The sequence below is a fragment of the Physcomitrium patens genome, chromosome 14 (assembly GCF_059467195.1).
Source record: "Physcomitrium patens ecotype Gransden chromosome 14, ASM5946719v1, whole genome shotgun sequence".
Taxonomy (NCBI): domain Eukaryota; kingdom Viridiplantae; phylum Streptophyta; class Bryopsida; order Funariales; family Funariaceae; genus Physcomitrium; species Physcomitrium patens.
Window position 1 is genome coordinate 12,675,781 of NC_143423.1, and position 10,352 is coordinate 12,686,132.

General features: G+C 33.4%; 1 protein-coding gene across 5 annotated transcripts; it reads right to left on the reverse strand.

Moving 5' to 3' along the window:
• Positions 1 to 882: 882 nt before the first annotated feature.
• Positions 883 to 3,785, reverse strand: LOC112291794 (protein MOTHER of FT and TFL1). Of its 5 annotated transcripts, none has more exons than XM_090255902.1 (6): positions 3,534 to 3,785; positions 3,090 to 3,185; positions 2,737 to 2,798; positions 2,416 to 2,465; positions 1,761 to 2,230; positions 883 to 1,152 (listed from the first exon to the last, which is right to left on the reverse strand). In XM_090255902.1, the coding sequence occupies exons 1-5, from the start codon at positions 3,636 to 3,638 to the stop codon at positions 1,965 to 1,967; spliced, it is 579 nt and encodes a 192-aa protein (XP_090112028.1). In that variant the 5' UTR covers positions 3,639 to 3,785; the 3' UTR covers positions 883 to 1,152; positions 1,761 to 1,964. The 5 variants fall into 5 exon arrangements, with proteins under 5 accessions (XP_090112028.1, XP_024395462.1, XP_090112026.1 ...); XM_024539694.3 differs by having other exon boundaries at positions 883 to 1,159; positions 3,534 to 3,752; XM_090255900.1 differs by lacking the exon at positions 3,534 to 3,785 and having other exon boundaries at positions 3,090 to 3,415.
• Between the last annotated feature and the right edge of the window lie 6,567 nt (positions 3,786 to 10,352).

Consider the following 10,352-nt stretch of genomic DNA (forward strand, 5'->3'; position numbering starts at 1 on the left):
ACTGTTATATTCATTAACATTTTAAAATCATTACATGTGTTAAAACTTCAGTATACTTGAAGTAAATTATGATTTAAGAAAGTATTCAGAATGCTGTCGTTCTGATATTCTAAAACATAGAAGTGATGTTACAAATATGATATTAATGTAAGTCTTAATCACGTATTTGTAAGAGACAGCCTTGAGAAGGTACTGACCAGAACCATGCTAACCCATGGCGGGAGGCCAGCACGAATCATTGTCCTCCATCCATAGAGGTACCAATCCGCTGCGAAGAGTGATTTCGGAATGTACAAAAATGTACAAAGAGGGATCGACATGTTTCTACTTTTCTGCACATGTTCAAGAGGATAGAAGATATGAGACACGAGTTATCATATCTGTCTTTCTCTCTTGCATTCAAATATCTGCTTGCATGGAGAATAGCTGAACATAAGACTCAGGAATAAGGTTCTGCAGATGCCAAAGTCGCTGCAACATCTGCTATTGATTGTGGCCTACATCTCGTTGATAATCCATCAGCTTTAGAATCGCATCCGCTGGAGATGTGTACTGTAGAGAAATCACCGAGGAGCTTTCCTCTATCAAAGTATGCATATGTGTGCGCGCGGGGCAATGCCTTGTGCCACTCATTAACGGATTGCAGATCTCCGGATTACTGCACCAGGAGCAGATCTTTAGTAAATAAGGTTGACTACGTATCAACCTTCGAGAGGAATAGACAAGCGAGGATGGACACAGCCGTTGGCAAACTGTTTCGATGCCGACAGGTTGTTGGCTATAATCGACATTTGGTTCAGAAGACTTCGGCACTGCGATACTACTCCATTGGCACCAGCAGGCCAGAAAGCCTGAGCCACTAAAGAGATATGTGCACGCGAATATTTGCAACATTATTGCAGGTGCAGGGGTTGTATTGGCTAATATTTCTCATAAGACATCTTGATGAAAAGTTTCTAGTGCATGAAATCAGAAGCCATTATGAAGGCTTCGAGAAGATTTCTCGTTAAGCTTTATACAGGTCCCGGGTAAGAACTCTACGTATCAATCCTGTTCACTTTCCACCTGATCTTCGGCGCCGCCTTGCTCACACGGGTGAAGTAAAAGATCTGGATGGATCTCAACTTATGTTGTTGCTCCCTTGTATTTAACCTGCAACCTTTGCCAACTGACCTTCAGAAAAGTACATGCATTCTGATTATGTTGCAGTAAGAGTTACTCAAGATGGTCAGCAACGCTCCAGTGAGTTTCTTAGAGTACTACGGCTAAAGTTATTTGAAGCTACACGATTATGTTGTTCGATAATTACAGCTATAAATTTGTCACCCAAATTGATTCACCACTGACAAATCTATTTTCACTGCTATCTCTTTCTCTTTCGGAGTTAAAAAGCTATGAACCTACAAGACAGCGATATTAGGAAGAGAATGATCTTTCAGCGGTCGAGTTCTTTCCATTGATATTGCGAATGCTAGCTGTATTGCTGAATTTATCTGTATAAAAAATCTTTTTAGTTGAATAGTTAAATATTTTCCATCACGACCTTGAAGGTTAACTGAAAAACTTTTGTAAATTGTTGTTCAAGCGAAAATCAATTCCTTAAATGAATTCAGTTTCCCAATATGATATCAGCTCATGCAGAACCCAATTAAATACATGATCAAATTCACATAGTGTTAGATACGAACAGTAATAAGCAAAGTTGGGACAGTGATATGCAAGAGTCTTTGAAGTTCAAAGAATTTCGTAGAGGATAATACCTGGGTACTAAGTAGTCGTTCTTAGGAACTTTGAGTGAAACTGAATGAATAGTACAGTAACACTATAAACTCGGACGACGTGAACTGGCGTAGTGCTGGTGATAGGGAACGGTTAACTTAAACTTAGAACTTGACACACCAGTTTAACTCCGCACTTCTTGCCATATGTTAGTAACAAACCAGTGCAAATGAACTATTCACTCCTCAACGGCTTCGACTAGCAGGCTCCTTTTGGGAATTGCAGTAGGTCGCAGCTACAGGAAGACCCAATCCATAGTACGCTGCAAAATTGCGTGTGCTGAAGTTGTTGCGCGCTGCAGGTGGAGATATGAGAAATGATTGTGAGGGCTGCTTGAACAAAACGAAAATATATCTGTGTATGCCTATTGGTGGGCGTGGACCGATATATGGCACTAACTCTCTGCCAGAGCTGCTTGTCGAAGTAGCCTGTTCACTCAACCATGAAAACCCTGCAGAACCGCAAAACATAAAAATCAAATTAAAAACGAGTACCAATCGTTTTATATCAACTTAGCTTCTCTTGGAAAAAAATTATCTCAAAATTATAGCATTATTTTCACTAAATAGGTGAACCATATCTCCTCGTTTGACTGTAATAATTGATGAAAATTGAATGTTTTGGATTAACTCTCACCAGTATTCGTCTCTGAGCCTCCGCTGTTTCCGGGTATATCAGTAACAATCCTGGTTAGATCAATACAAAATATCAGTCCAGACTACATCCTGTGCTATCTGCAATTAAATCTTTTTGAGTCGAAGACGAGTCTCAATAACGAACAACATAACCAGATTACATGCCAAAGTGGACATAAATAAGTATGACGAGGAAAAAGCAGATGGAACATCCACCGAAAAGTTCTTCACGCAATAATCAATATAGTGATGTATAAGTGCATATTTCCTTCAGTAAATACATGGAAATCAAGAACCTTTCAGCGTGTATTTATGATATTACCAATGCAGCCACTCACGCAAACTTGGTTCGCTGGGGCTTGGAGCATCTGGATCCGTCATAACCTGCCCAGCATGACCAAGAATGTCAGATTTCCGTGCAAGCATCAAACCTAAATGGTAATAACACCTGCAACAAATCCATGAACAAATTCAAGTTACAAGGCACCTTTCAAATTAGATCAAAGAAACCCCGATTTCAATCGCCACATATCTACATTTCAGTGCAATCGTTAAATGTCTACTCTTTCAGAGTGAATTTCACACACCGTGACACTGTTGATTGCCCAAATAAAAAATAAAATAAAGGAGGATTAAAAGCAGCTCTAATCAAGAGAGATAGAAGAGCTAACATACCAGAGTGTAATAATTGTTATCCCCGCTTTTATCAGACAATTGAATTTCTGGTGCCTGGGCAGTGGCGGAGGGCTTCAGTTGGCATCCATTGGTCACCTGTACCATCCACAGAATTGAGCAGTAATAAGTTACGCAATAGAGTCCCCAAGGTTTCATTGCCACCGAGCGAAAGGAAAGAAACTGCCTGCTACTGAAAGCAGTACTCCAAATAGAACCTTCTGTTCCTTCATACAAGAAGATAGGAAACAATGTTGAATCAAGTAAACGCCAGAAGTAAACAGAAGAAATCATGAAACCAGATAAGGTCAATAGGCTATTGCACTCTAACACACCAGAAGCTCTCAGCAATTTGAAACACGATCATGCCACTAAACATGGTGTACGTTGCAGTCACGAGCTCGGACACATCATATCATATGAAATCGGATTAAAATACTTTAATACCTGCCTAGTTGAATAGTGAATAGCCATATCCACCCTTGGTACAAACGTGTCGATGACGTCTCCTATCACCTTTCCTACAATAAGAGGATCTATGGATCGTGGCATGATTGATTCACGTGGACAATCCTCAATACAAACTATGTTGATCTTCGTTCAAAATGGGAGCTGAGGAGGAGCTGAGGAGAAGAAAGTAAAACAAGGACGAAGCGGGAGAAGCGAGAGACTGAAAGGGGAAGGAGCGGGGGCAGGGGCGGGGCAAGTGGCACGCAACCATAGGGTCCGACTGAGCACACTGATGGAGCATGCAAATCAGTATTGGCAGTGTAACTCCGTGTCCGGGCCTATAATCGTGGGCCAACTGTGCTATATTCGCGACACCTGGAGGTCCAAGTGTCAATCGTCTACACGATGGCTATTCGCTCCTCTGTCAATCTTACTACCTACTAAGAAGTCTATTAAGTGCCCATGTATTGAACTTTTTAACTATCATGGTTATGGTTACTAATTTTGGTATTTTGGTATTTTGGAAGACTTTGAGGACTAGTGTGGGATCAATATCATAGCAATGATATCATCAAATAATTGAAGTCATCAATACATGCTTGGTAAAGTCTCATTTGATATTCCATAAGCATCTTTTTTCTTTTAAGTTTTAATTAAATGAAACCTAAATTGGAATCAGAAAAAAACATCCTTTTTTTAAAATCAATACTTTTATTTATGTATGTATACACAACGTGCAAATAGTTGAGACCACAACAAAATTATCCCAAGTCCTAAAGAAATAAATAATTTATCAAAAAATTATTCATATATATATATATATATATATATATTAAATATAATTATGGAAATTGGAATGATTGAAGTAGGTTTAAAGTGGCAGAATCGATTTATTTTTTTCATGACTCAAAAGATTCAACATGTCAATTCTAATGAAAAATCTAATTTTCATAAAAAGATTAATTTTTTTATTTTTTGTTGAAAAAACAATTTGAGAAATAAATAGTAAAAATTAGTTCTTATTGCTTTTGGCATGCAATCAAAATTAATGAGATTCATGTGATTTAATCTAATGTATTTATAGTTCACATTTCTTAAAGGTATGTTAATATTGATACTTGGTGAAGGTATTAGAAAAAGTTCTATTGAAACATCTAATATTTTCTTTATATCTACAAATTAAAACCAATTTTTTTAAGAAACATCAAATTATCATCATTTATTTTTTGAAATATATAGTAATAATTTAAATTTTTCAATGAATAAATATATCATCCAATTCCAATTAAATATAATTTTTATATATAATTTATCAATATATTCAAAATAAATGTATTTTAATCCAAATTATAGGAATAATTTTTGTTATTTACATATACACCTCATTAATAATTTGATTAAAGTATTAAACATGTATTTTCTATTTTATAAGATTAAACATATTTACCACTATTTAGTGAAAATATCAGTTCAAGCAATTTTTTCAAAGTATATCATTCAATTATCAATTAATAATTAAGACATTTAATGTGATAATTTCATTATTTTTTAAAATGATAATTATTATATTTTAAAACAAGATTTGTTTTTAAAATAATTATAATAATTTATTTTTAAAATACAAAAATTTAGATAAAAACTAACTTTATTTATTAGACGTATTATGCACATGCTAAATAATCATACAATTATTGAAGAAAAATTTCAATTAATTAAAAACCGACATACTTCACCAATATACTTTGCTATTTTAACTTTTTAATCATATAAGAATTTTGTTTCCAATTATATGTAGAATTTCACTCATATTTAAGACTTAAATATAATTATATTTTTTTTTTTTTTTCTTTTTTGCTATTTCTTATGGTGTCACTACTTTATTATTCACCAACCATATAATCACATATAGTAAATTAAGATTTATTTATAATATCTAAAAAAATAGCCAAAAACACCTCCACATCAAAATTAATCAGTGCTAATTCGACCTAAGATATAATCATATATACACAACTACTACATTAAATTTTAAGTTTATTAATATTTTTTTGGATACTTGTAGTAAAATATAATAAAAAAAAAAAAAAAAAAAAAAAAAAAATCACTTACATTAATTTCTAATATCTTAAATAGGCCTCTTTTTTTACTAAAGCATTAATCACAATTTACAAATGTTATTTTGGAGTTTAAGTTTATTATTTGGATTTAATTTTATACATATATATATATATATAATATTTATATTTTTTTAATAAAAATATTAAATTTGAGAGCATTTGAGAATATACATAAGTTATCATTTCTTTTCTTTTTTTTCTTTTTTGAAACAGAAAAGAGATGTATCCAATGCTTTAATAGAGTAGAAAAATTACAATAGATTGCTTACTTCCTCTCACCTTGAGGTGAAGCTAAGAGTACTAAGAATATGAAGTAACTATTAAAGCGAGTTTAAATACACTTTTCTATAGGATCACCACATTAAGGTATTCTAGAGTTTTTTTATAATTATTTTTTTACTTTTAGGGCCAAGTATACAGTGACAAACAAAACCGAGTACAAAATCTGAAGTGCCAACTTTCAAGAGCAATTACAGAAATTTCAATGATTGCTTTATAAATCTGAAAGTTACATGGAATAATACACACAGTCTTGTACACATGTACAAAGTTGCACATCAAATTGATAACTAAACATCCTTCTACAAAGTCAAATCAACAACTATGTCTTGTACTCAGTATTGTTCAAAGAAAATCTTCAAACTTCAATATTTAGTCCAATAACCTTTTGCTTCCAAAACAGCTGAAATCCTTCTTGGCATACTTTTGTATAGTTTCTTACAATCTTTTGCATCAAAACTAGGGTAAATACTACAAACATTCTCCCACAATTCTTGAACACCTCTTGGCCTTGGAGTGACTTGGCTTAAACGTTGTTTGAGAAGGGCCCAAAAATGTTCCATTGGATTCAAATCTGGAGATTGAGTTGGCCATCGAAGGAGCTGAAATGGCTGTGAAGAGAGCCAAAACTGAACACTTTTTGCCGTATGTTTGGGATCATTATCATGTTGAAAAACCACCTTAGTAGGATCTAAGTTGTAATTCTGTATGGTACTTTGTAAGTAGGTTTCTAAAATTTTTTTGTACAAGTGTTGCTCCATTCTACCTTCAATTTGATACCAAGCACCCGGCCCAAAAGCAGTCATACAACCCCAAATCATAATTGAACCACCACCATGTTTGACAGTTTGACTAACATGTTTAGGTCCAAGTCGTTCTCTTTTTCTCAACCAACACCAAGACCTACCATCTGAGTTGATTAGGTTAATCTTTGTCTCATCACTGAAAATAACCCATCTCCAATTATCAACGGTCCAATTTTTGTATTTATGAGCAAAACTCAACTTTGCAAGAACATGTCTTTTGGCAAGTAGAGGCTTCTTTTGTTGCACACAAGCACCCAAACCAGCTTCTCTCAAACCACGCCTCAAGGTGATGTCTGAGAAGTGTTTACCTGTTTTTTCTCAAAGTTGTTTTGCAGCTGCACTTGCCGTTTTGAGACAACTAGCAGTGACAAGGTGCACACCAAGTCGCTTCTCTTGCTCTCCTAAAACCTTTGGACGTCCTCCTCTTTGCTTTTCTATTTCACCACTAATCTCCCTCCTCAGATGAGCTATTGAAGACTGACTCATTCCAAGTAAGTTTGCAACTTTTCTTGTAGAAACACCACTCCTAAGCTGCACCAATGCTTGGTGCTTCAATGATTCACACAACCGAGGCATAGAGATACAATTGAAAAATCAACTTTCACTATAGATAGTACACAACAAGAGCAACACAACAAACAAAAAATGCCCTCAAATCTTGCAACAAGGAGTGTACATTGAAATTTCAAAATTCAGCAAGAAGAAGCAACCAAAACTGAGTACGCACGTCTGTGTGCTTCTACAACACTTTTCTCATAAACCCTACCTCAAATGATAATGAGATTTTTCATCCATGTAGAGGACTAGATAAATACACACAATAAAAAAGTAATTCTATCAATTGACTTATGTGTCAGTTGGAAGGATCAATGAACTATGAGTATTCAGATTTTGTACTCGGTTTTATTTGTCACTGTATGTTCAGCCATCTAATAGTTATTTTATTTCTTGATTAGAAAAGTCTTGTATTATAGATATTTTGTCAATTTATTTATGATGAAATTTCAACAATTTTTTTCATATTTAATAAGACTTGTCAAAGCTTTTCATCTTGTTTGGATGGTATTATTTATTTTATAATCAAAGAAAAACTTGTTTTTGTAAATCCTTAGTCTATAAACAAAGTCCTCTTAACAAGATTAGATATTATAAAAACATTTAAATCTAAAAAGAAAAGTTTCTAAAAAAATAGTTTTTATCAAGTGAATGATTTCTAGAGACCTTAATTCTAAGAATTTGATGTTGTTTTAAATACAAAAGTGGTCTAATCCCAGATATATCAAGCTTTATGATAATTCTAAAACCAACAAAAAAAATATTCAAGTATTGGATGTTGACATATAACACAATGAATATCAATAATATGGCTAATTTCTCTTCTCCACATATTAATTGCTATTTTTATGTACTATGTAAGCCAAATAAACATAGCCTCTTTACAAGAACAAGAGTTGGGCTAAATATCTTTTCAACAAAATGAAGAGTCTTGAACAAAGCAAGTACTCTATTTTTTTGCTACTAAATTAGTAATAGAGCTATTTCATTAAAATAATTTTTTATCAAACTTGATAGATTATGTCATGAATTCTTCTCCAATAATCCAAAAATATAATAGAATATCAAAGGTCAATTTACCAACTAGATCATAGAAGAAATCAATGCCAAAAGCTTTTTTTTTGTTGGTTTTGTTTTTGGAAAAATTCAAAGAATTTTGAAAAGACCTTCTATTTGATCCTTATTTTCCCCTAAGACTTGTTCAAGTCAAAATTTTGCATCAAAATGGAGGATTTTAGATTAATCCCCTACTTCATATATATATATATATATATATATTCATAGAACTGGATAGAATAATCCATTTATTTTTTTCTACACTAATATGTTCCAAAACGAATTAAAATACCACCTTAAGAAGATAATCTAAATTTGTTTGATATAATCTAATCTAATTTTTGGATTTTGAAAGAATATTATTATAATGAAGTATGTTTTTTTTAAAAGATTAGAAAATAAATGTGAAGGGATTCTCAAATAGAGCTATGAAATAGTAGAATGTAGTATATGAATATTATTTTTTCCTTATCGAGAAGAACCAATGGTCCTTGAAAGAATTTTTTTGACACAATAAAGATTGTTTGAGTAAAAAATTGCAACTTGCTAGAATTCTAGATAAATATTAAATTAAGAAAATTATAGATCCAACCATCAGAAACAATTTCACACATTATGAAAGAAGGTAGGAGGGTTGAGCCAAACTTTGCTAGTTTTGTTCCGCATTTTAGATCTAGTACTCCATTTATGATTATAAGTGAGTGACCAAGCCAAATTTTCTACCTAAGTTCCATAAACAATATGTTTAGCATTCATAAGTCTAAATTTAAAAAACTGTTGAATATTTGCTTGATCCAATTGAAAAGACATCTACTTATTATGTTTTGGAACTGCATAAATAAATACAAATATATATATATATATATATATATATATCAACCATGCATAATTTTAAACTAAAGTTTACATTGTCATAAGTGTTTGTTTTACTTATGTTTATATTACTTATCTTTTTAAAAAAATATTAAGCACAAAATCAAAGTAATTTTTCAGAAAAAAATGAATTAACTAATGGAGGTTGGTATCTTTGTCCTCATTTGATGTGTTCCACATTAAAACAACACATGCCTCCACATTCAAATTCCCAATTACAATCTAAACAGCAGATTTTTGTCTCAATGATTACAAATTCTATTTACCAAAGTACTGCAAAGAAAAAAAGAAATAAAAATTTAAAAAAAAAGCACACACAATTTCCAAGACCCCTCTTATTATGATGCCCACTTCATGAGTTAAGAATTTGGTTGGTATTTTGATGGTTGTTTGATTGTGTATCCTTGTTGGGATTGGACGGTGTTGTTAGCCATGGTGATGGCGAAAATAATCCAAGTCACCTATTCTTACAGGAAGTACTGTTATCGGCTGCAACATTCTTTCAGAACATGAGCTTTGGTTTAGGGTTTCTTGAGTGTGTTCTCTATCAGTTGATGATTCCGTCCATGAACGATTTTCACACATACTGTCTGTCAACGAACAATTTCCATGTACCCACAGAACACATCCTAACATGTGAGTATCTAACATGTGAGTATCTCACCAACATGTGGAGGGCTTCTGGACCTCCTTCAAGGTGGGGCAGGCTCAACTTTCTAGTGGTGAAGAACTGAATTCGAAGTAATGAACTATTTTCCAATGCAACAGCAAAGAATTCGACATGGATGTTTATTTTAGATAACCTGGCTCAAGGCAGCGTTTGGTGAGACACAACGACTGGAACGAACCTCGAAGCAAGAAGTACGGTTCCAAAACTCCGACAGCTTGATATTTACACTCATCTGCTCACGAACTCTTGTAACATTAGACAAAATCACTTCCCTATGGCGTCCACATGCAACACAAAAGAATCAGGTAAGATAAGTTAACAAGAAGTGTGCGCACATCATCTGGACTATCACCAAAATCAGTGGAAAAATTAGAATCGTGCATACCAAGTTATCGATTAGTGGTTAACTAAGATCAAGATCACCAACATCGGAGGCACTGGGCCCTACCAAGTACAGTTT

Excerpts from the sequence above, each read along its gene's own strand:
- LOC112291794 (XM_090255900.1), bottom strand. The coding sequence starts at position 3,380 with ATGATTTCTTCTGTTTACTTCTGGCGTTTACTTGATTCAACATTGTTT. Across the intron at positions 2,466-2,736 it reads TTGCGTGAGTGGCTGCATTG|GATTGTTACTGATATACCCG; the intron begins GTAATATCATAA and ends TGATCTAACCAG. Across the intron at positions 2,231-2,415 it reads AGGCTCAGAGACGAATACTG|GGTTTTCATGGTTGAGTGAA; the intron begins GTGAGAGTTAAT and ends GCGGTTCTGCAG.